Source organism: Musa acuminata, chromosome BXJ3-4 (genome assembly GCF_036884655.1).
Source record: "Musa acuminata AAA Group cultivar baxijiao chromosome BXJ3-4, Cavendish_Baxijiao_AAA, whole genome shotgun sequence".
NCBI lineage: Eukaryota > Viridiplantae > Streptophyta > Magnoliopsida > Zingiberales > Musaceae > Musa > Musa acuminata.
The window spans coordinates 45,795,785-45,816,343 of record NC_088352.1 but is presented as its reverse complement, the minus strand read 5'-3'; the positions used below and the strand labels follow the sequence as shown (position 1 = coordinate 45,816,343).

General features: G+C 40.4%; 3 protein-coding genes across 3 annotated transcripts; 1 reads left to right on the top strand and 2 right to left on the bottom strand.

Annotated features, from left to right (window-relative positions):
* Positions 1–217: 217 nt before the first annotated feature.
* On the bottom strand, positions 218–5,404 carry LOC135636087 (uncharacterized). Its single transcript, XM_065147637.1, has 7 exons — positions 5,173–5,404; positions 3,660–3,750; positions 2,514–2,629; positions 1,752–1,811; positions 1,582–1,647; positions 655–858; positions 218–545 (listed from the first exon to the last, which is right to left on the bottom strand). The coding sequence occupies exons 1-6, from the start codon at positions 5,227–5,229 to the stop codon at positions 664–666; spliced, it is 585 nt and encodes a 194-aa protein (XP_065003709.1). The 5' UTR covers positions 5,230–5,404; the 3' UTR covers positions 218–545; positions 655–663.
* Positions 5,405–7,182: 1,778 nt separating this feature from the next.
* On the top strand, positions 7,183–12,415 carry LOC103982572 (uncharacterized). The gene is made up of 4 exons (XM_009399538.3): positions 7,183–7,585; positions 7,768–7,865; positions 7,959–8,043; positions 12,067–12,415. The coding sequence occupies exons 1-4, from the start codon at positions 7,370–7,372 to the stop codon at positions 12,154–12,156; spliced, it is 489 nt and encodes a 162-aa protein (XP_009397813.2). The 5' UTR covers positions 7,183–7,369; the 3' UTR covers positions 12,157–12,415.
* A 1,223-nt stretch (positions 12,416–13,638) lies between these two features.
* Positions 13,639–16,264, bottom strand: LOC103982573 (probable WRKY transcription factor 14). The gene is made up of 3 exons (XM_009399539.3): positions 15,500–16,264; positions 14,930–15,088; positions 13,639–14,799 (listed from the first exon to the last, which is right to left on the bottom strand). Exons 1-3 carry the CDS (start codon positions 16,048–16,050, stop codon positions 14,265–14,267), a joined length of 1,245 nt encoding a protein of 414 aa, XP_009397814.2. The 5' UTR covers positions 16,051–16,264; the 3' UTR covers positions 13,639–14,264.
* Positions 16,265–20,559: the final 4,295 nt, after the last annotated feature.

The following is a 20,559-nucleotide window of genomic DNA, read 5'->3' as shown; positions in this document are numbered from 1 at the left end:
ATGTTGCTCTTTTCACATTTTTGAAATATAAATATTTAGTAATTATTTTGCCTAACGAGTTTGATATCAAAATTGCTTTTAGTTTAGGGTCCAAATTTGTTAACGAGAGGTAAATCTAAAGAAATATTTCCATGTTATATGAACGAATTGTTCCCTGATGTATAAAACTCATGAAGGAAATGATGTCTATGGATAGAGTGAGGCGACAACTTGGAAATCAGAGATAAGCACACAAAATTCCTTTACTCCAAACAGATCATTCCTATTTCCATAGCAAACAAATGCATCTTCAAACTGCATTTCCACACAAGCTGCAGATATACATCAAAGATTCAAACAATGGTTCCCCCCAGGAGCAAATGCCCTAACCTAATACCAGAATATCACTGAACACTGACGTTCGTAGGACAACCGGGGGAGCGAGTAACAAGACCAATTCATGCAACATATGAAATCATACAACTAGCGAGTGGTTGGTTGGTTGCAACATCATCAGAATCTGATGAATTCTCAGCTTGCATGTGTGCCAGAGGAGCGGCGGGGACCTGTAATCAGGTGAAAAACATATGAGATGATATGTCCGCATTCTTGAACAAGAATAGCAGAGGAAGAAACGAGAAAGTGAAAGGCGGTATCGGGCTTTCGATGATGAACCTTCTAGAATCAAAACGATGAACTGCCAACTGAGGTTGAGCGTCTTGAAGTTTGCAGTTCATTCAGAGTACTGGCAAGCCAGTCCAGACCTTCATAGAGACCATCACCTCGGAGAGCACAAGTTCCTTGAATGTGCCACACCCGATTCCTCACGTCATAGAGACCAAGACCCTCACATACCTCCATTGGGGTCATTGCACCTCTCTAAACAGGATTCAACATCAGTTTATATGGATTATATGAACGTGAAGCGTAAAAAGGAAATAAATTCATCTTGGCCAAATTATCCAGTAAACTAAAGTGAGGGCCTCTTGAATAAATACAAGGAAACATATTTCGTCTTTGCCAAATAAAAACTCCTCCATCCAGACTCTCTTCTAATTACCAATACCTGCTGAAAAGAGAGAATATTGATAATTTGAGAACTGTTTTGGAGTATAAATAATTTATAATTTGGCCAGTGGACGAAAATCATCTTATTCAGTGATAGATAAGAACCTGGAATCCTTATGAATGGCATAGAATAAGGAAATTGCAAGACATAAGGTTTAATAATTACGGTTTCAGATTTGCATTAGTATTTTGATCTGGAATCTTAAGCAAAAACCTCTCCTGATCTGCAACATCATGTTCTTAAAGTAATAAACTGATTTCTTGACAAAAAAAATATAGCATGCATCAATTATTTACAAACTTTTTCAAGCAAATTTCTCTTTGATGCCTCTGATGGGATTTGTGAAAGAATATTTGTAAGATGCAGAAACTACACTTTGAAGAGAAAAGAGAAATATGTATTTCAAATAGGAAAAATCTAACATGAAGCATTAGAGTGAATAGAACAATAAGGGCTCTTCTGCACAGATGCATGGAATTGCATTGCAATTAAACAGCAGGCTCATACAATTGTGAGTTACCAATTTAACATACCATATCCTGTTTGTTTGCAAATATCAAAATGACACTGTTAAGCATGAACGGGTCATTGATGATGGCCTGAAAAGAGCAATTATCAAAGTCAATAACCCCAAGAAAAACAGCAATGAACTTTCTTCCATGCAGGATATATATATATATATATATATATATATGCAAATAACCTGAAACTCTGCTTTAGCTTTCCCAATTCTTTCTCTGTCCAACGAATCAACTACATAGATCTGCAAGAGAGCAAAATGTGATGTTAAATCTCTTTCTTTTACGTAAACAAGAACATTTTGCATTCCAATGTGTACATTAATTTATAAGACTGAGAAGAGAAGGCAGGAGGAGTAAAGTCAAACGAAACCACAAAATTTTAATCCTGAAAACCTGCAAGGTCATTTACAGAAATGATCTTACTGTCATTGAGTTGTTATTACCAAGGTCCGCCGTACCGTACCGGCGTTTCTACCCGGGCTCGGTACCGGTACGGTATACCGCTCGGTACACCCAGGTGTACCGAGTGGTACACTCACGTGTATCGAGCACTGTAGCACTGCTACAGTGCTACAGTGTACTGTGCCGCCCACTGTACCAGGCGGTACGGTCCGGTACGGCAGACCTTGGTTATTACTATACAAAAAGAAGAATTAGGAGTTCTATGACCTCACTGGCCAATTTATTTTAGCCTTCAAACTTCTTTTTAGTGGATAAACATAGAGCATACAAATTCCAAACTGGGTTACATGCTACTACATGAAGCATGGACCTCACATGATCCTAGGATACAAATTGCAAAAGAATAAGTGGCCCCTAGTTAAACACCAAAGATAAATATTCAACATGGAAAGGAAGCTTCACTAGGAAAAAATATCAATGAACCCTGAGCTTGCTAAAGAAAGCACTACAACCTTTCTCTCTGATAGATAATAACTATTTACCAGACCATCTGTATTGTTAAAGTAATGCCTCCACAAAGGCCTCAATTTCTCTTGCCCACCAACATCCCAGACTGTAAATATCACATTCTTATACTGAACTTTTTCTACATTAAAACCTGCATAAATGAAGAGAAAAGAGTTACCAGAGTCCAGAGTCTAAGTTATTATGATATGATGCATATTGCATATGCTCATGCCATATCAGTTTACTTATTATCTAGTAATTCTAAAATTCAACAGGTCAACATATAAATATCATTATGAATCAATTTTGGTGTAATTTGTAGCAGTTATATTAATCTATTAAAGTAAACATCAAGATGTTAAGTTAGCTACTTTTCTAAGTAAACCTGCATGCTTAGTTCATCTTCTCTAGCTTGTGGAACCTAAAAGGATTAGATTTACTGGATGGAAGATGGATGAACTATCATCTGCTGTAAGATGTTAGGTTAAGAATTGGGTGAACACTTCGTTTTCAATAATCAGATAATCAAATATTACTGGTCAGAAAAAAAAAATTAAACTGATGACGAGTATTTGTTATATAACCGCATGGGAATTTTTCTCTTGAGAGGTTTTGTGATACTAAAATAGGCATTTTGCTTTTTTAAAGAGCCCTTCAAAGCGTAAAGAATGTTTCGATGGGGGATAAAATAAGAAGGATTTGTATGAATGACATCTCAGTAAAAATAAACTTTAGTTAGTTTGCCTCTTTTTCTCTCTTTCTCTTTTGTTCTAATCTCATCTTTTCTTCTCCCTTTTCCAGCTGATGCAATAGAAAAAAAATCAGCAGACTCCGGGGTCAAGCTTTCTTCCAAGCTGATTGAAGCTTTAACATAGTCAAACATATACATCACAAGGTTTTCCTATAGGCTTCTGACTTGAACAAAGAAATTCTGAAGAACAGTTGAAATTAGCTTTCTTGGTTCAAACATACAACCTGCTGTATAAGTCCAATATACTTCTCCACTAATAGTTACAAGGAAAATAAATGGCAGAAATTAATATGTCTAGCTAATGGAGCAATGAAATTGCAATCACACCAAAGAAAAACATCCTAACAACAACTTTAATAATCCTATTTAAGGCAGCCAAGCTAGGTAAATATCTTCAAAGAATGGTATCTAGTCAACAAAACATACTTACCAATTGTTGGGACCGTTGACAAGACCTCTCCAATGTGCAACTTGTACAAAATTGTAGTTTTACCTGCTGCATCCAGTCCAAGCATCACAACCTAAGAGAAATAGTTCAAAACTAAATGAGGTTATATGAGAAACATGAATTAATATGGTAGAAGTTTCACGAAAAAACATCAACTAAAACAGGATATCAAATTTGATCTCATATTTAATCATTTATCAATAGTCTAGACTACATTTCTTCACATCACAATTGTTCAGCCTAGGCTTGAAACAGTTACCAAGCAGCATATACATAGTGGGCAAGGTCTACAGAGATATCTTCATGATTTTTCCTAAATAACTAGAATAACATTCCATCTAAAATCCATTTTATAAACTTCCAACTGAATTTTTCAACAGAATAAACTAAGTACAGGTAATTAATTAATAACAAACTTAAAAGCAATACTGAAACCCATTTATGCTTTCTGAATATTCAGACTATTGGACATTGAAGACTATATTATTATGGTCCAAAGGAAAGGACATTTGACCAGTAAACGGTTGCGGCAAACAATTCATTTTTCATTTCATGCCAAGTTAGGTATAACACTCAATTTATACCTAGCATTGACTTATAAGTGGACAAAGACTTAGATTGACTTATAATGACCTAACCCACATCCTACTATTAATTTGGGCATAATCATTTTGGGTCAGTTAATAAGGTTTAAGTAGTAAGCCAATTACTCCATTAGATCAATTAGTATCAGAGTCAATATAGTCTTGTAACCTACGGGTCATAGTGCACATCATAGCGACGAGCCATCATTAGGTTAGGATATGACTTATGTATATCATACTAGGGTTTGATTCTAGGCTATGTTTGGACATCGATGAAGCCGTCACCCTAAAGCGGGGGAAATTATACCACCTCGACTGAGTCCCGCATCAATTGTGAGCAAAGACTTAGGTTAATTTATAAGGTATAATAAGTATACTACTAGGCCTACTCCCCATCAGAATTTATGACTGCAGCAACAAATACTGCTCGGAACTTAGAAATTCAAAAGGAATCATGTGACAATTTAAAAGGAAAGAAAAGTGCATGCGATCATACTTGAAGTGATAAAGAACTACTAGGGAGCTAACTAAAGTAGTTGCAAATATAGGAAAAAGAGTTGGTTAGTTCATCAAAAAGGTAAAACTAAAGAACACCTTCTTGAACAATACATTCCGCTCAAATCGACAATAGATGGGGGAATGTTCATTAACTAACAGAAGAAGTACATCTATTTATAGCACGAAAAAGAAATCTTGGTAGAATCACAATAATCAGAGCGCGAGTTTTCCATTAGACATCATAAAGATGAGATGTCTCATCATGTTACACCCCGTTCAGCCGACCAAGATCCCTAAATATTGTAGACGATATCACTTCGAGAGAGAGTGAACGAAAGGGAGGACGGTGATCAATAAACTGTGAGCACAAGAACAAGATTAGAAGAAGGGAGAGGAATGGGAATGGAGCATACCCTCATCTCCTTGTTGCCGAAGAAGGTATCGAAGAGCTTCCGGAACGCCTGCCCCATCGCCGATCTCCTCCTTTATTCCTCCACAATCGCCAGCTCAAGAATCCCACCCAAAATCTTTAGCTGGGCATCGAGATCGTGCGAAATGTTTCGACAGAGAGGAGGGGAGATGCCCAAAGCCGCTCCTCCTTTTGGGGGAGAAAGCAGTGAGCCCCTTCTCTATCGCTCGCTTCGATCCGATTGCTTTAACAGGCGTGTGAGCTGATCTCCGCCGTCCGTTTACCGAGATTCAAACGCGGTAATAGCGGCCAACAAGGACCACCGATCGTTACCCGTTCGTTCCAATGCGTCATTTGCCAGCATGCTGATTTGACACGACGTGGCCCCACTTGGGACCCACTTGTGCGTAGGCGATGACTACTACTCGTACGGTTGTGGTTATTGGTTGTGAGTATTAGGGATCTCATTATCTTTAGTATTTCATTGATCCGTACAGTTATACCTCTTTAGTATTTCTATTCATCGATCTAAAAAAATTATATTAAAATTTTTATAATTCTAAAAGTGAAACATTTAACCTTATTCATCCTATCATCGTCGATTTTATTGATCGAAGATACAATATGTATATGAATAGTACAAAAACGATAAACAAAAAAATAGTTTCAACAGCAATAATAAGCTAATTATATAGCACTCCTATAATTATATTTCTTTAACATCTCGATCCATATACTCAAAAAATTTATATTGAATTCATTATAATAATAAAAGTAAAATATTTAACCTTATTTATCCTAATATCATTGGTTTTATTAATGAAATATACATGAATAATATAAAAAATGATGGATAAAAAAATAATTTCAATTATGATAACGAATGATTGTACTGTATATGATTGTTATAATGGTGGTCGATTAATGTTGATTTAAATATTAATAATAAGAATAAAAACGAGACAGAGCGGTGAAACATGTGTGACGTAGGAAGAGAAAAGAGATTAGGCATATGTATCAACACCACACTGATTTATCTCCTCTTCCTTCTTCGTTACCACTTTGTATTTACGTTAACATCGAAGAAAGAAGAGGAAGATGGGGGTAGTGCGGTGTAGTGTTATTCATACACATGTTATCATGTATTATATTTTCCATTGATAAAATTGAAGGCATCACGAATCTTAGAGAATTCCGTACATCACGTAGACGAACAAACCACGGGACTCCGATTTAGCAAGATCCGACCGTTAATTGAGCAGGGAAGTGGAGACTTTCTGATCTGGACCGTCCAATGATCGGTAAAGTCATTTAATGGTTGAACAGGATACAGTAAGGAAGTGTTTATCATTGTGTGGCGTATCATTTTACGCTCTCTATATATTTTATCCGCCAACCCCAAGTAGTATTAATGATCGATCGAGATTGACAGGCCACCCCTCTTCTCTCCGGCCACCTCTTTCCCACGGGCCCAAGAACGCGTGCCCAAAGCCCCACATCCAAGCTGGATGCACCGCCACCTACCTCTACGCTATCACCTCCTTCCTCCTCCTGGTCGCCATCCAATCCTTGGCTACCCGAAGGACGCCCACTGACACCGCACCACCACGAAGAATTCGCCATGACCCAACTCCAGCCCTCCTCACATTTCACCCCCTCAAAGGACCCAAGCGTTCCCCCTTACAAGGACCCCAACAGAACATGGTTCATGAGCACCCTCACCGGCCGCCCCGTGCACGGCTTCCCCGAGCACTTCGTCTTCCCTTCTCGCCGCCCTCACGACAAAATCCTCTGCATCGACACCCATAACAAGTCCTATGCGCTTGGCGCGTCGGAGAACATCTTCCCCTCCGGTGGGATCGTCGTGCGTGGCCTGTCACTCATAGCTGACGGCTGCTACGACTACGAGAACCCGTGGCATGCGTTCGATGCAGTGTCGCCCCTTCTTCCCATGGTGGAGCGAGTGGCGCCGGGGAAGTAAGCCGAAACGGTTCGTGTTGTTCAAGCAGTGAGCTGGTGAGGAGTATTGGGGGGAACGATCAAAGTCTTACATTGATTGATTGGGTCCGAACCTAACTCAATCAACTGTTGCGCATCCGAAATGTGGGGTCGAGTCAACTTCGTCCGGTCCGGTTTTTATTTCGTCGTTCGAGAGAGAGGCTAGCGAACTCGTTCCTTTTTTCTGTCCCGAAGCCACAACGATGCAGGCGCGATGGTTCGCCAGCATCGGTCGACATTTGCTCTCCTCTTCCCGGCCTGCCTTCGCTCCTGCTCCCTTCCCGCATCGATGCCTCCGATCAATGGCGTTACCCGTAGATCCTTCCATTCGCAAGCCCGTTATCAGTGACTTCGTTTCCGCAGCTCTCCGCGACCGGCCGCCGGTTTTAGGGTTTCACACTCCCTCTCGTCTTCTTCCGGTACGTTTCTTTGAAAATGATTTTTATATTTCTTTGTCCTTTAGCTAATTGAATTATTTTCTAGTGAAGAATATTTGTTACCCTCTTTTTGTTGATTTTTTATTCGCTTAAAATTTTATTCTTAGCCTAGTTTCTGATTTGATTGCATATGCGCCTTTGCTTTGATTTTGATTGGGTTTCAGGCGACGCAGTCACGTTTTTATGCGGTGAAGGATAGATCGAGGGCGCCGCGCACGCCAGTTATTTCTAAAGTGAAGAAATATAAGATCAAATCTTACTCGTATGCTTTATTTGTTCTTCAGAGAGTTTTACTGTCTTTTTGCTATGTTTCATTAGCTCTAATTTTCTCTTTTTGTCATTTCTTTGTGTTTAGATCTTTTAAATTCCGATTTAGGACCATGAACAATGGACAAATACGGAGATGGAAAGCTGGAAAGCGGCATAATGCACACTTGAAGGTAACTTGTTATCGTCTGATTCACTGATAAATTCAAAAGAGATCTTGACTATTCTGTAACTGAAGGGAGAACTTATTAACCTAAGAAATGTACAATCATTTTCAGCTTTATGCATTTGAATTAGTTGCGAACTATTAATTCCGAGGTTCTTTGCTGAAAAACCAATTATTAATTATTGTTTATTAACTCAATGGCAATTAGATTGGAGCAAATTGGATTGCCTTTTTCTTTGGTTGTTGACGAGTTAAAATGCTAATGCTGTATTCTATGTTCAACCATTGTTGGCGATCAAGAAAAAACCGTCCTGTCTACCAAAAAAGTTGAGTTAGGTGTCTTCCTGTAACATACATTTTTAGATTTGATCTGGATGAATGTTTTCCACAGACATTTGTGCCACTTGTCATCCTTGTCTACTTGAGGAAACTACAGCAGTAGAGTCCATCCCATTTACTTTTTGAACTTGAAAAAAGAGCCTCTTGAACCAATACTCTGTTATCATTGTTACAAATTCGTATTGATAAATTGGATTGATGGGTTATCTTCATCAACCAAGTTAATATATATGACTAATTTGGCTAGACTCTTGTCTCTTTTTCTTTCTTTCTCCTTACTTTCCTTAAGTTTGTTTTTCTGTTTTTGCACAATCTGGCTTGTGTTGATTTGACTATACATGAAAAATCATGAAGAGCATTCATCATACAATTGCTTGCAAATATCATCACAAAAATCCTTGAAGCTATTAAATGTACATGAAATGCATATGGATTTTAAATTTTAAAATATTTACACGCTAGGCAACTTTCTAGAGCTATTGCATGTCTCATATATGGTTCCTTTATCAGCAAGTGTCCAGCTCGAGTCTTAATAAAATTTAGGTTTCAAATTGTAGTTGCCAAGTCCAGTTTTCCATCTTTGTGATTTTGTTAATATAGAGGGTGAGCCTAAGTATAATGATAAGATTGCTTACGGCTGCATACATTAACCCTTATAGTTGTAAGGGTTAAGGTTGAGTACATTTACCTCCTCAAAGTCAGATGTTGCATTGCCGGGAGTTCTATGCATTTGGTCCATCCTTCTTTTTATGTTATTGTGATTCTACTTGTTAGTTTTAGTTAGACAATTGTTTCAAGCTTTTCCCGTTATTTAGGAATCATCAAATTCTGAAACAGTTAATAAGTTTGGTACTATGCTTCCCTACCTAATGTAGTTTATAAGCTAAACATATCTAGTAGATCTCAGACCTGGGGTGTCTAATGGTAATATGAAATTGTGACACGGCAGATCTCTTTCCTTTTCCTGTTATTAATTTGTGCCATGTGTTTACTGAGAGAGGTAACTCAGCAGCAAAGTTTTACTGATTAATTCTTCAGGCCACTGCTATCTCCATTGTTGTCATGTTACTTATATTTTACTACCATTTCTATTCCATAATGCTAGTCTTGTCATAGATACATCAGGTGTTGATAAGTTAACACAGTCAAACTTTCAGTTTAACTTTTTTTTTTCATCTTGTATGATTATCCATAAAAGGCACAAGAACAGTTGATTTTCTCTTGAATTCAACATTTTGTCTGTCAGCAAGTCTTAGAATAATTATATTTGTTATTAATAGAAACAACAGGTTGCTATAAGCTTAGCTGGTTATACAAGTGGTTGTGAGTTTGTTTTAAGATATCTCTTCATCTCCCTTCAGTAATGTAGAATGATTTCTAGGCAATGCGGAGTGATTTTAACTGGTCCATGGACTGCCTATGGAGGCTGTTTCCTTGCTAGGTCTTTAAACCAGACTATACCTAAGTGCCTAATGTACAGTCTGCAAGGATAATTACTATTGGAAAGGCTTGTGGAGTCCCCATTAATGATGCAAACAATTCCCATTAATTTAACCTTGACTCAGTGAGTATATTTATTATCTTCTCTTCCCTCATAACTTAGTAGTATATCCAATTAATGTGATAAACTGCTTATATCATACCCAGCAGGAATCTATTTCTTATATATAGCACAATATTTTTGAAAGCACTAGGCACCAAGGTCCCAAAATGGTTGAGGCGCTAGGCACTCGCCCGAGCGAAGTGAAGCGGTCTAAAATATTAAAAATATTAAAATATATAATATAATTATAAAAATAATAAAATGATATTAAATTGGGATTAATAACATTTCTAATAATAGTTATAAATAAATAGAGACTAACATGCTAAATAGGGATTAATAACATTTCTAAATAATGACTAACAGTACTAAATAAGGATTAGTAGTTCTAAATAGGAATTAGTTCTAAATAGGGTTAATAGTTCTAAGGATTAATATTAGTTTTGTATGATTAATAGGGATAATAGTTCTAATAGTGCGTCTTAGTGAGGAGTTACCAATGGTGAAAGGTGGGGAAGGAGAGAGCAACGATAATAGAGGAACCTTCGGACGGTAACAATGGCGGTAAAGAAAGTTGCGAACAACAATAGTGGTGGCGGAGAAATCTGCAGATGACGACAGTAATGACAAATAAAGCTGTGGATAACAGCATCGACGATAGAGTTAGCTACGGACAACGGCAACAGTGACAGAGAAAGCTGCGGACGATGACGTCGGGGGCGGAGGAAGTCGCGGACCGGTCCCGCAGCGATGGACTGAGTTGCACACGAAAGCAGTGGCGATGGAGGGAACTACACAAGAGAGCTACAACGGTGAGAGCTTTGGACTTGCATGTCGACGGTAGAGGAAGCGTTAGACCTATCCATTGGCGGGGAAGAGCTGTGCATAAAGGCAACGATGGTAGAGTAAAGGTGCGTTGGGGGCGGCAATAGTGCTTCGTTGGTTTTATTGAACCAACTAGTGCCTAGTTCAATTGAAGCAGTTGACAATCTGGTTCACATTCAATTGAATGCTCGCCCGAGGTGCTCGACGCTTGGGCGAGATGAGTGTCGCTTCACTAAAGCGCATCACCCGAGTGATGTGCAAGGTGCTCGGGCCTTGCCTCGCTTAAGCTATCACGGACCAATATGTAAACAAGGTGTTTGATGTAATGTTTGTGTATGGTCATGCTTTTTGGTTTTGTTCATGCTCTGCACAACATATAGAGGGCATGAAGTAGGCTTGGCAGCCCCGTTTTAGTTGGCTTTTGTGGTTGTTTTAGTTTTGTAAACGCAGGTTGTGTGCAGCCATCGTGCAAAGGCAAAATTGCCTAAAAACAAACCATTCAGGCAACAATGTTGGAGGTTTCTAGCTCTGCAGAGTGATGTGGAGTGTCAGCCAGCACTGTACCCAGGAGCTACCGAGGTGGCACATGATTGGACGGGCCTTTGAGGTAGTGTCTAGGGTTGGTCATCGTCTTGTTTCGCAGCAATGTCATATGGGAACTTGTGAGGACTTTTGGCCATGGCGAACCACATTGAACCATTTGTTGCGTGATCGTTTAGAGCTTGTGTAGTCTATGGTCATGACGAACCACATTGAAACATTAATTAGTCAAGTGTTTGCTAAAATGGTTGCTTGTTGGATCTCGAGTCAAACGCTTCTTCTAACTCGTCTTTTCTTTTGTAGATCCTAATGGGACCATAAGAGATTTGGGGAGTCTGACCTTTTTGCAGACGAACACGTAAGAGTATTGTACGATTTAGGCAAAACCAGCTAAGTTCTTAACAAAACGCTTAGGCGAGCGCCCGGGTGCCTTTTAACGATGCTGATATATTATATCCAATTGGAAAAATGTTCCTACACCTGCATAAGATGCAAACTTTTGCCCGAGATTATAGTTAACCTGAAGAGCTCTAGAGAAAGATGTAGAATAATCATCATGAAGGGATGAGCAGAGAAAATCCATAGCTTCTTTCTTTGGTTCAGCTCACTTTTTCTTTAAAAGTGTCACTGAAGTAGTTAGGGAATTTGTAGAAGATATTAGTTTAAGTTTCTGTTTATGGTTGAAGATTTACTATTTGAAGTTCTTTGTGGGATAGTTTCTTTTTTATCTGTGCAAAGGAATGTTGAGTTTGTAATTAATTCGGATGATGGTGGTTTATGCAGTCTAAGGAGGCGAAACGGAGACTAAGGAGGCCTGGAATTGTGCATGCAGCATATGCAAAGGTTATGAAGAAGTTGAACTTTTGTGCCTAGGACTGACTGAAAGCATGATGATTCTGTTTTGGGAAAGTCCACATTTCTACCTCAAGATAGTATTAAGCTGCTTGATGTTCCATGACTATGAACCTAAACTGCTCCCATAAAGAATGTGTTCCCTGGCTTTGCCTTATTCAAAGAGAAAACACACAAGCTGTTCAAATTGTCAAATTGTCTTACTTTTCTGGTACTCGAAACAAGTAACTCTCTTCAGAACTTCTGTTGCAGTACAAATTTACAGAGCCCTTGAACACCATATGGTTGTGGAAGCTTCCTTATTCTTTTTATTGACCTCACCGCCGCCAGGTTATTTTCAGAAACATTACTTCTTGCTAAGCTTGTCCGCTGGTAAATGATAAATAGATTGTTGGGCTTCTCTCTCATACCATCTCTTCCTGCAGGTGTTTCTGTGGGAAGAAACGGTTCATAGTTCATGTGTCTAAGCCTACTAAATATCAGCTGTGAATAAGGTAAATGGGATTCTTTTCTTTAGGCTATTATAATGCAAAAATGTTGATGCAATCAGTACTCCAACTTGACATTCCATTAGATTCATCCAAGAATAGTGATTTTATCTTTATCATGTTTAGCATTAAGTCTGTCCTAATATCATTTATTATGAATCTAAATTATTAGTCAAAATACTTAAGCTCAGGCGGCGTAGCAAACTAACTCAAGTGAGATTAAACTGGGATATCATACAAATACTTTATACAGTGTTTGTCATATAGCTTACAGCTGTGTTACTGTTTAACGGACTCTTCTAAAGGTTCTTAGCACTTAGGACATGCCATCCAATAGAGATGAGGTGGGTTGAGTGTCTTGTAGTGATCCTATTCCTTTTGTGTGGATTGATACCTTACGATAGACCAAATGGCAAACCTTGTTCTTTTGTGCCGAGTATGCATTGTGGACTCCCATCAACGCCTTTTAGTTGATTCAAATCTATCACCTTTTCCTTTTTTCTCGGTGGCGATTTAAACTCCACACCCATAGTGTCCCAACTGATGCGTAGTGGCTACAGTTGTCTCCATACTTATCATTGCAAGTTGAATGATGTCTCATATTTCCAATCAATCAATGACGACCAGTCAAGGAGGCCATGGATTCTGGCTTCAGAAGGAACCGACTCGAATTATAGAGTGCAGGAAATCACGAGTCAGATTAACTTTTTATCCTTTCATGATTCATGCTGAACTCCATCTCTCTCTATTCACTTTAGATTGATTTCTACCATCATTCCTTTTGTTCATTCATTGAATGTTTACACACATTTCACAAATAGCAATCATTAATAGTCAACTGCAATATTTTGCTAAAGTGTAGTCGAGTCGACCATTCATATTGCAAACATCTCAAGAAGGATTGGGTGGAATCTAAATCTTTGTACACAAGTTCTTATCTGAACATATCAAACACACATCATAATAACTGTTGTCATGGTTCCATAAAGGCTAAGAGCAACTGTTCAAGCTTTTCTGTCACTGGTTACTAGATCTTTTAATGCTCAAATATATGTCAATCATGTTCTTTTGCTTGAGTTGTTCCAAAAGTAAAAGAAAGTTGAAGCTCTTTCTACTCATCTATCTTCGCTGCATATGTTGAATAGACTCCTCTTCTTCAACCCGTCAAACTATTCTCCCCACTTCTAACGAGAGGGAGAGAAGAGGAGCTCATCATATTCTTCATGCAGGCTTTTCTCAGTGCATTTCAGACATTCACTTGTGGAACAGTTCAAAGTTTCTGTTGCTTAGCTTTCTGTCCCATCCCCCAATATTCCAAGCCTGTTGTGGGTCTTCAAACGCCCAATCCCTTCTTTTCTTCTCAGTGCAGCTCAGACATTCACTTGTGCGACTGTTCAAAGTTTTCTGTTGCTTAGCTTTCTGTCCCATCCTCCAATACTCCGAGCGTGTGGGTCTTCAAACACCCAATCCATTCTCTTCACCAAATCCTGATCTATAGACTGTTCTGTCCTGTTGAACGACAAGAATAAATAGTAGGAAACACACAACAGAAGTCATCCTCCGCTCCCTCCCTCCCTCCCTCCCCAGTGCCCTACTTTATGAATTCAAAAAGGTTTATAGCTAGACCTTGTACAGAAAGGACTACTTCTCCAAGGTCTTGTAATAAACCTCTTCTTCTTGGCTTCGTGAGCTCCCTCCTGCCCAGTCAAACATGTCGAACGCATCCGAGGCACCGACTCCCTTCTCCTCATCCGCCTTTGATTCCATGAATCCTCTGGAGAAGATGAGGCTCATCGGGTCGCCTTCCAACTCCGCCAAACCCGCGAACAGGTCATCGGGCTGGTCCGACTTGTAACTTGGGTGGATCATTGGGTCGAATCCGAGGGTGTCTCCAGCTTGTTCGATCGTCTTCTCCATCTCACCAATCTCCTCCTCTTTTACCAGATGACCACTCGAGCTGGTGGTCTCCTTATTAGGCTCCTCCTTGAGATTGTTCCTGGGGCCGTTCTTGGACGGTTGGGATCTCGTGGATCCTGCAAGCGCATTACGCTGCGTCGGCCATGGGTGGTTGTGGTCGGACGTGTAGGTGATGACCAACATATTGGGATCCGTTCGGCTGCGCTCTACTTGCTTCCTCGCCGAGCATCCCTTGGAGCTGCTACACCTGTAATACCCCCTGATGTACACGGAACTCGATCAGCTCGAGGAACGTAGCTTGAAATCAATGTTACCCCAGACAACAATTTAGAGACTAGTAATCATCTTTCAGTATTCAATTCACCACCATTAGCTCTGGGGAATCTTACCTTGGATAAGGAGAACCCTTGATCGGTTTCTGGCCATACTTCCTCCAAGCCCAGAGATCAGATGGAACCACCTCACCGCTCAGCCTGTTGCCGGCCGCAGCCCCCGCCGCCGCCGCCGGCGGTGCAGGAATGCACACCACTTTCTTCGCCTGGTTTTTTCTGCGTGAACAACTCAAGTTTATTTCCAACAACAATCGCAAAGATAGAAATCCCAGTATTGTTTTCAGGTCGAAAGTAAATAGCTTGGACTTCCTAAGATGGAACATGAAATTGTTCCTAGGATTAGCAGGTGTCAGCTTCTGTGAGCTCCTTTTAGCCACCAGCACCTGTACCAGTTTGATTGAATGGATGGGTGGTGACCCTCCCACTTTTGATGGCTTATGTCCTTAGATTGCCATCAATTCTTTGTCTGTTCGGACAAGATAAATTCCGTTCCTATCGAAAAGGAACACAACCGTGGCCTTTCCGAAGACAACTCGAGCTCCGGGAATTCACGCTTACTAATACCATAAGATGTGATCATAAGAGGAAGTCTGAAGCAACGATATGATTGAGCGCTAGGATTTTAACCTTCGTTTGATCCCTGGAGGCCGAGGGGAGGAGATCTGCTGCACTCCACCACCATGATCCGCTGTGCCGGCTATGGAGCCGCTGCTGGCGGGAGATGGCCTGACCAGCCTCGGTGGAAGCAGGGAAGGCTTGCTGCTCATGCTGCTGCCACCAGGCGAGATCTGATGAAGAGCCCTCGAGAAGACATTACAAGGCCCCTTCATCTCCTGCTCGCTCGTTAGCAGCAGCTTCGGAGCTACATGACCGCTGCAGCAGCCCGCTGGGGCGGCCGTACTGGCCGGCGCCACCATCGCTTCTGCGCCATCGAAGAACTCCACGCCCGTGAATTGATCCAGCAGAGGGTCGCGCAGGTTGACGAACGGATCCCCGAAGGTGTTGGTAGGGATCTCAGCCCTCGTAGGAAAGAACACCGGCGGGTGGGAAGGAAGCCGCCACTCGGCAGCGACCGGCTCGAATTCGGTGTTCGATGGGCCGCTTCGGCCTCCAGCTCGCACTATGTCGGCGAGCTCACCGGAGTCGTTCTCCATCCTGTGCCAGAAGTAGTCACACATGTCTCTAGCCAGCCAGGTAGCGACGCCAAAGAGTATGATCAGGATAGAGGAAACCACTTCCTGATAGTATTGCACCCAATGCCCAGCTCCATGATCCTATCTGTAAGCTCTCCCTTCTTCTTCTTGCTCTCGAAGCAAGAGAGAGAGATCAGGTGGAAGGAGCGCAAGCCTTCAACAAGAACAGGGTGAGAGAACTGGGGGCCCTTCTTCAAACCTAAGAAGAGAAGTAGTAGTAGTTTCTTAAGGAGCCTGCAGGAGAAAGAGAGGGAAAGCAATATATATTATAAGAGGAAGAAGCTGACTTTTACACGGCAGCGAGCAGAGAGAGAGAGAGAGAGAGAGAGAGAGCTTGTGATTGTGGTAGGTCCAAATATATACAAATGGTGGGTACTGACTCTTCTTTAGGGGGGTAATGATGGAAGCTAATTACATATAAATAATACAAGGAGAACACAGTCGTTTATTGATAATCTAATGTTGATGATGTCTTAGTTTGCATTCATCAAATCAATAACGTGTACTGTTTCTATCCATCTAAGAGACCAAAGAACTCCATGACCACCGGCACATAGATCTCTCTACATAGCTACGCAAGGGGAATGATTTGCTCTCTCTCTCTCTCTCTCTCTCTAACCTTGTTGTGCCTCTTCACCATACCTATATATCCATGTCTCTAACATCAAATGATGTGAATGTAGTTTCTTAATCACTGCATCAATTTCTGTCATTTGGGGTCATCTTGTTCGTTCAAGAAAGTAAACAAATCCAGCTTGCGTAATTGAAACTCGAGAAAGGATTAAAGTAGAGCAAAGGTTGCATTCTTTGGAAAAGTTCTTATAAGTTTCTTTTTTAGTGTGCCACAAACATGCTTTGGCTTATTAATTCGTTTCATTATTTATGTTATCCACCAGAATTGGATCATTAATTGGCACAACCTTTTTTTTTTCTTTTTGATAGTTGCTGTGGAAGATTAGATTGCTTGGATGAATTGATAGGCTGACACAAAAAAAAAAAAAACACAAGTTGATGAAGTAAGATGTGTGATGTCCACATTGACTTGATCAAAGAAACAGATGTGTATTCATTGAAGAGTTCTTTTGGAGAGGCAGAAAACTTCTCTTCTTGTTTGGTAGACTTAAGATCCAATGCAGAGAAGCAATTAGGAAAATGTTGCTGCTGCTGCTGCATTTGGTCTATGGAGGGATTGCCCTCTCAAATCCATCTTATTCTTCTTGCATTATATAGTACTGCTAAAGCATGTGGTCTGCTGGTAGAGTGAATACAAGTACAAGAAGGACATATGAGCACCACTGCTTATCAACAGCACAATGAGCTTAGCTCCACGAAAGCCATTTTTGGCTTTGACTTGCAGAAAACTGCAAGAGACAACCCAAATTGAGAGTAAAGCTTTTTGGTGCAAGTACTGAATGCAGTAGTATTAATCTTAGGCTGTAAGATATTGCCTCTGTGGAGTTCAGAGGAAAGAGATGACCAGTTGTGATGCAACCCTAGATGAAGGCTATAAAGGTTCTCAAGGAAGAAGGAAAAGATCAAGTCAAAGGTGGTCAAGAGAAGGAATAGTTTTCATATGGAGTGAGGTGTGTTGGGAACAGTAGTTAAAAACTCTGATGTGGTGGATGGCATTGTTTAGCATCACTCTTTATACTGAGCCATGTTCTTTCTTCTTCATCTTATCTGATGTGACCTTTTCAGAATCTTCTCAGTTCTGGGGATTGGGAAGAGCCTCAGAACTCTCCAAATGAGTGCCAACAATGCCTTCTTCCCTACAGTCTCTCACCCACCCACCTCAATCCCATTGCAGTCACATCCTCCCTTTAGCTGATTCGTATCATCTCTCTTTCGGCACACTGCTGAGTAGTAGTAGTAGTAGTAGTAAAGAATCCATGAAGCAAAGGGAAAGAACATTCTGAAGAGACAACAAGTGCAGCCATATGTCACTCGAATTGCTTGCTTATAAGACATCATCTTAAGCTGATGCTAAATGACCTGATCAAGACATTAGAATATGCCCAAACCACAGAATCACATGACCCTCTCTCTCTCTCTCTCTCTCTCTCTCTCTCTCTCTCTCTCTCTGAACAGGCAAGTGCTGTACAGATAAACTTCTTTTAGAGTGCATCGATTCCATGGCGCCATTAAGATGCATCCACATGGGCATGTAGTTGCAAGCTATCTCTACTAATATATTTCTTGCAGGTAACCATTGGCTGTCATGTTGAGTCTTTCTAAGGCATGACATTAATGCTGGAGCAGCATATCGCCCACGTTCATGCATGAATAGAGACTTGAAAGAGCTTCCACTGGGATTTGCTCAGAGCTGGAATAGAGAAGCATCCTACATGTGATCCAAACCCTTATCTTAATGACCTATATTACATGGCTGGTAATGAGGGCCCATATGCCCGTGCAGTGCATGCATTTATGCTACCATAATTGCACCTCCTTCTGTGATGCTGACGACAAGCATCGCTATCCTTAAGCTAATCTAATAATGATCTCTACATGTCGATCCCCACATACGTCACCTGCAAACGCATCCTCACCAGCGGTAGCACGTAGATCTACTTGAACCCTAATGTGTTGTAGTCTCTCACCAGCTTAAGTATAACGAAGGAAAGCATGTGTCACCATTCTCAGAAGATTAAAGAAGCTGCTTACAGCTTAGAGAGACCAGACTTTAATGGCGAGGCAGACCTCGAGAAGAGGAAAGACAAGTATTCAAATGCGTGGTGCGCATCGGATAGCGTGGGATATGGCTCTTCTACATGTGATCATGAGAGATCGGTGCAGATTGTGGCTTGAAGACTCGGTTTAATGGATACAGCTTTCCCCACTTTGGGGGATTACCAACGTGGATAGAGCTTGCATGAGGATGCGGTGCCGCTCACTGCACTGCGATTAATTTGCCCTACGAAGGATGCGATGTCGAGGAAGACGAGAGCATGAGGGAGAATGGCACGCGGACACTGCTCCGACAAGCTCGAGGAATCTGCTGTGTTGGGAGTCCCCACCGCTCGCACACCGAAAGCCGAAGATAGGGTTGCAGGCTTTCGTCTGAGATGGAATGATGGGGCATGGCGAGCAGTGCATGCAGCTCATGAGGTGATGGGGGTGGGAAGAGCATGCCTCAGAATCCCTCTCACAGGCAAAGCCACAAACACATAGAGCTATCAAATCCAAAGCAGCAGCAGCAGGCCTCGCTCAGCCAACCTTGACAACTGCTGCTTCATCTTCACTGATACATCCACTCCAGCATTGGGAGTGAGACATGGGAGAAAGTTAGACGTCGCAATTACAGGGTGCAGACTTGTGTCTTTAGATGCTTTGCAAGACTCGCTTCTGTTCATGACGTGAACGCCACAGGTTTGAGAGGACTTTCTTGTCTTAAGCAGATGCCATTGTGCACCATTGAGCATCAGTAATAATAATAATAATAATAATAATAATAATAATAATAATAATAATAATAATAATAGGTGAGAACAAAAACATATAAAATATCATCATTATCATTGTCCTAAGTATATTTCTTCCGTATGTATTTATGAAGGAAAATAATCCATGTCGTGGATAATCGAGATGTAAAATTAAACAAAGAATGCGAGATGTAAATTGAAAATAATTCATAATAATAAAAAATAAAAATTAAGAATAATATCATAAAATTTAAAAAGGATATTACTATTTAGAATCCCCAATGTCTTCTAATTCATAATCTCTTAAAAGTTAATAAAAATAATATTTTACTATTTATAATCCTTCTAATTCTGATTTTTTTCTTTCTCACATCTTTTATTATCGTTGTGACTGTCGACACTACCTAACGCACCCTCTCGTCACACTCCATCCCATGCTTTTCATCGATCATCACTCCTCGACCTATACTTCTTGCCCCATAATCATTAATTATTATCCCCTTAGCTCATCTTTTTTATCATCAATCATTGTATCCAAGTTGTTCCCCAGCTTCTATCACTCCCTCGATACTGTCTATGTCCTTCGAACTAATATAATGGTTGATTAACTTCAAACCAAATCGAAATATGTATCGGATGATTTTATTTTGAGTTTTAGGTTTAAAAAATCGAAATCATAACGGTTCATGCTTCGATTCAAACGGTCGGTTCTATGATTTTAATTTATTTTTTTAAAAAAATTATATAATTTAATATTTAAAAATAATAAATAAATAACAATTCGAATCGGAACTACTCATTTTGGTTTCAAAATCGACCTTTGCCGATTTGATTTCTTTCTAGAATCATAATCCAAATGTGGCTTACGGTATTGACAGACCACTTTTATGGATAGCTGGCGATACATTTTTGGATTTGCTTGGTCTCCTATTTCGACGCATTTTGGGCACTTTAAGTTTCTGCCACAAAGAATGCAGTCAACTCTACCTGCGATCGATCCTTCCTGTACTCACAAGAGTCGTTTTGGAGGCTGTGAACCGAGATGTACGGTTTGGATCCTTGAATCAAGAGA

Bases quoted from the DNA above. Each gene is read 5' to 3' on its own strand.
- LOC135636087 (XM_065147637.1), bottom strand. From the start codon at position 5,229: ATGGGGCAGGCGTTCCGGAAGCTCTTCGATACCTTCTTCGGCAACAAG. The intron at 2,630-3,659 runs GTAAGTATGTTT...TCATTTATGCAG, and splicing joins GTCAACGGTCCCAACAATTG to GTTTTAATGTAGAAAAAGTT. The intron at 859-1,581 runs GTATGTTAAATT...AATCCTGTTTAG, and splicing joins TTGCAAACAAACAGGATATG to AGAGGTGCAATGACCCCAAT.
- LOC103982572 (XM_009399538.3), top strand. From the start codon at position 7,370: ATGCAGGCGCGATGGTTCGCCAGCATCGGTCGACATTTGCTCTCCTCT. The intron at 7,586-7,767 runs GTACGTTTCTTT...ATTGGGTTTCAG, and splicing joins CTCCCTCTCGTCTTCTTCCG to GCGACGCAGTCACGTTTTTA. The intron at 8,044-12,066 runs GTAACTTGTTAT...TGGTTTATGCAG, and splicing joins GGCATAATGCACACTTGAAG to TCTAAGGAGGCGAAACGGAG.
- LOC103982573 (XM_009399539.3), bottom strand. From the start codon at position 16,050: ATGTGTGACTACTTCTGGCACAGGATGGAGAACGACTCCGGTGAGCTC. The intron at 15,089-15,499 runs GTTAAAATCCTA...TTGTTCACGCAG, and splicing joins CCTCCAGGGATCAAACGAAG to AAAAAACCAGGCGAAGAAAG. The intron at 14,800-14,929 runs GTAAGATTCCCC...CGTGTACATCAG, and splicing joins AAGGGTTCTCCTTATCCAAG to GGGGTATTACAGGTGTAGCA.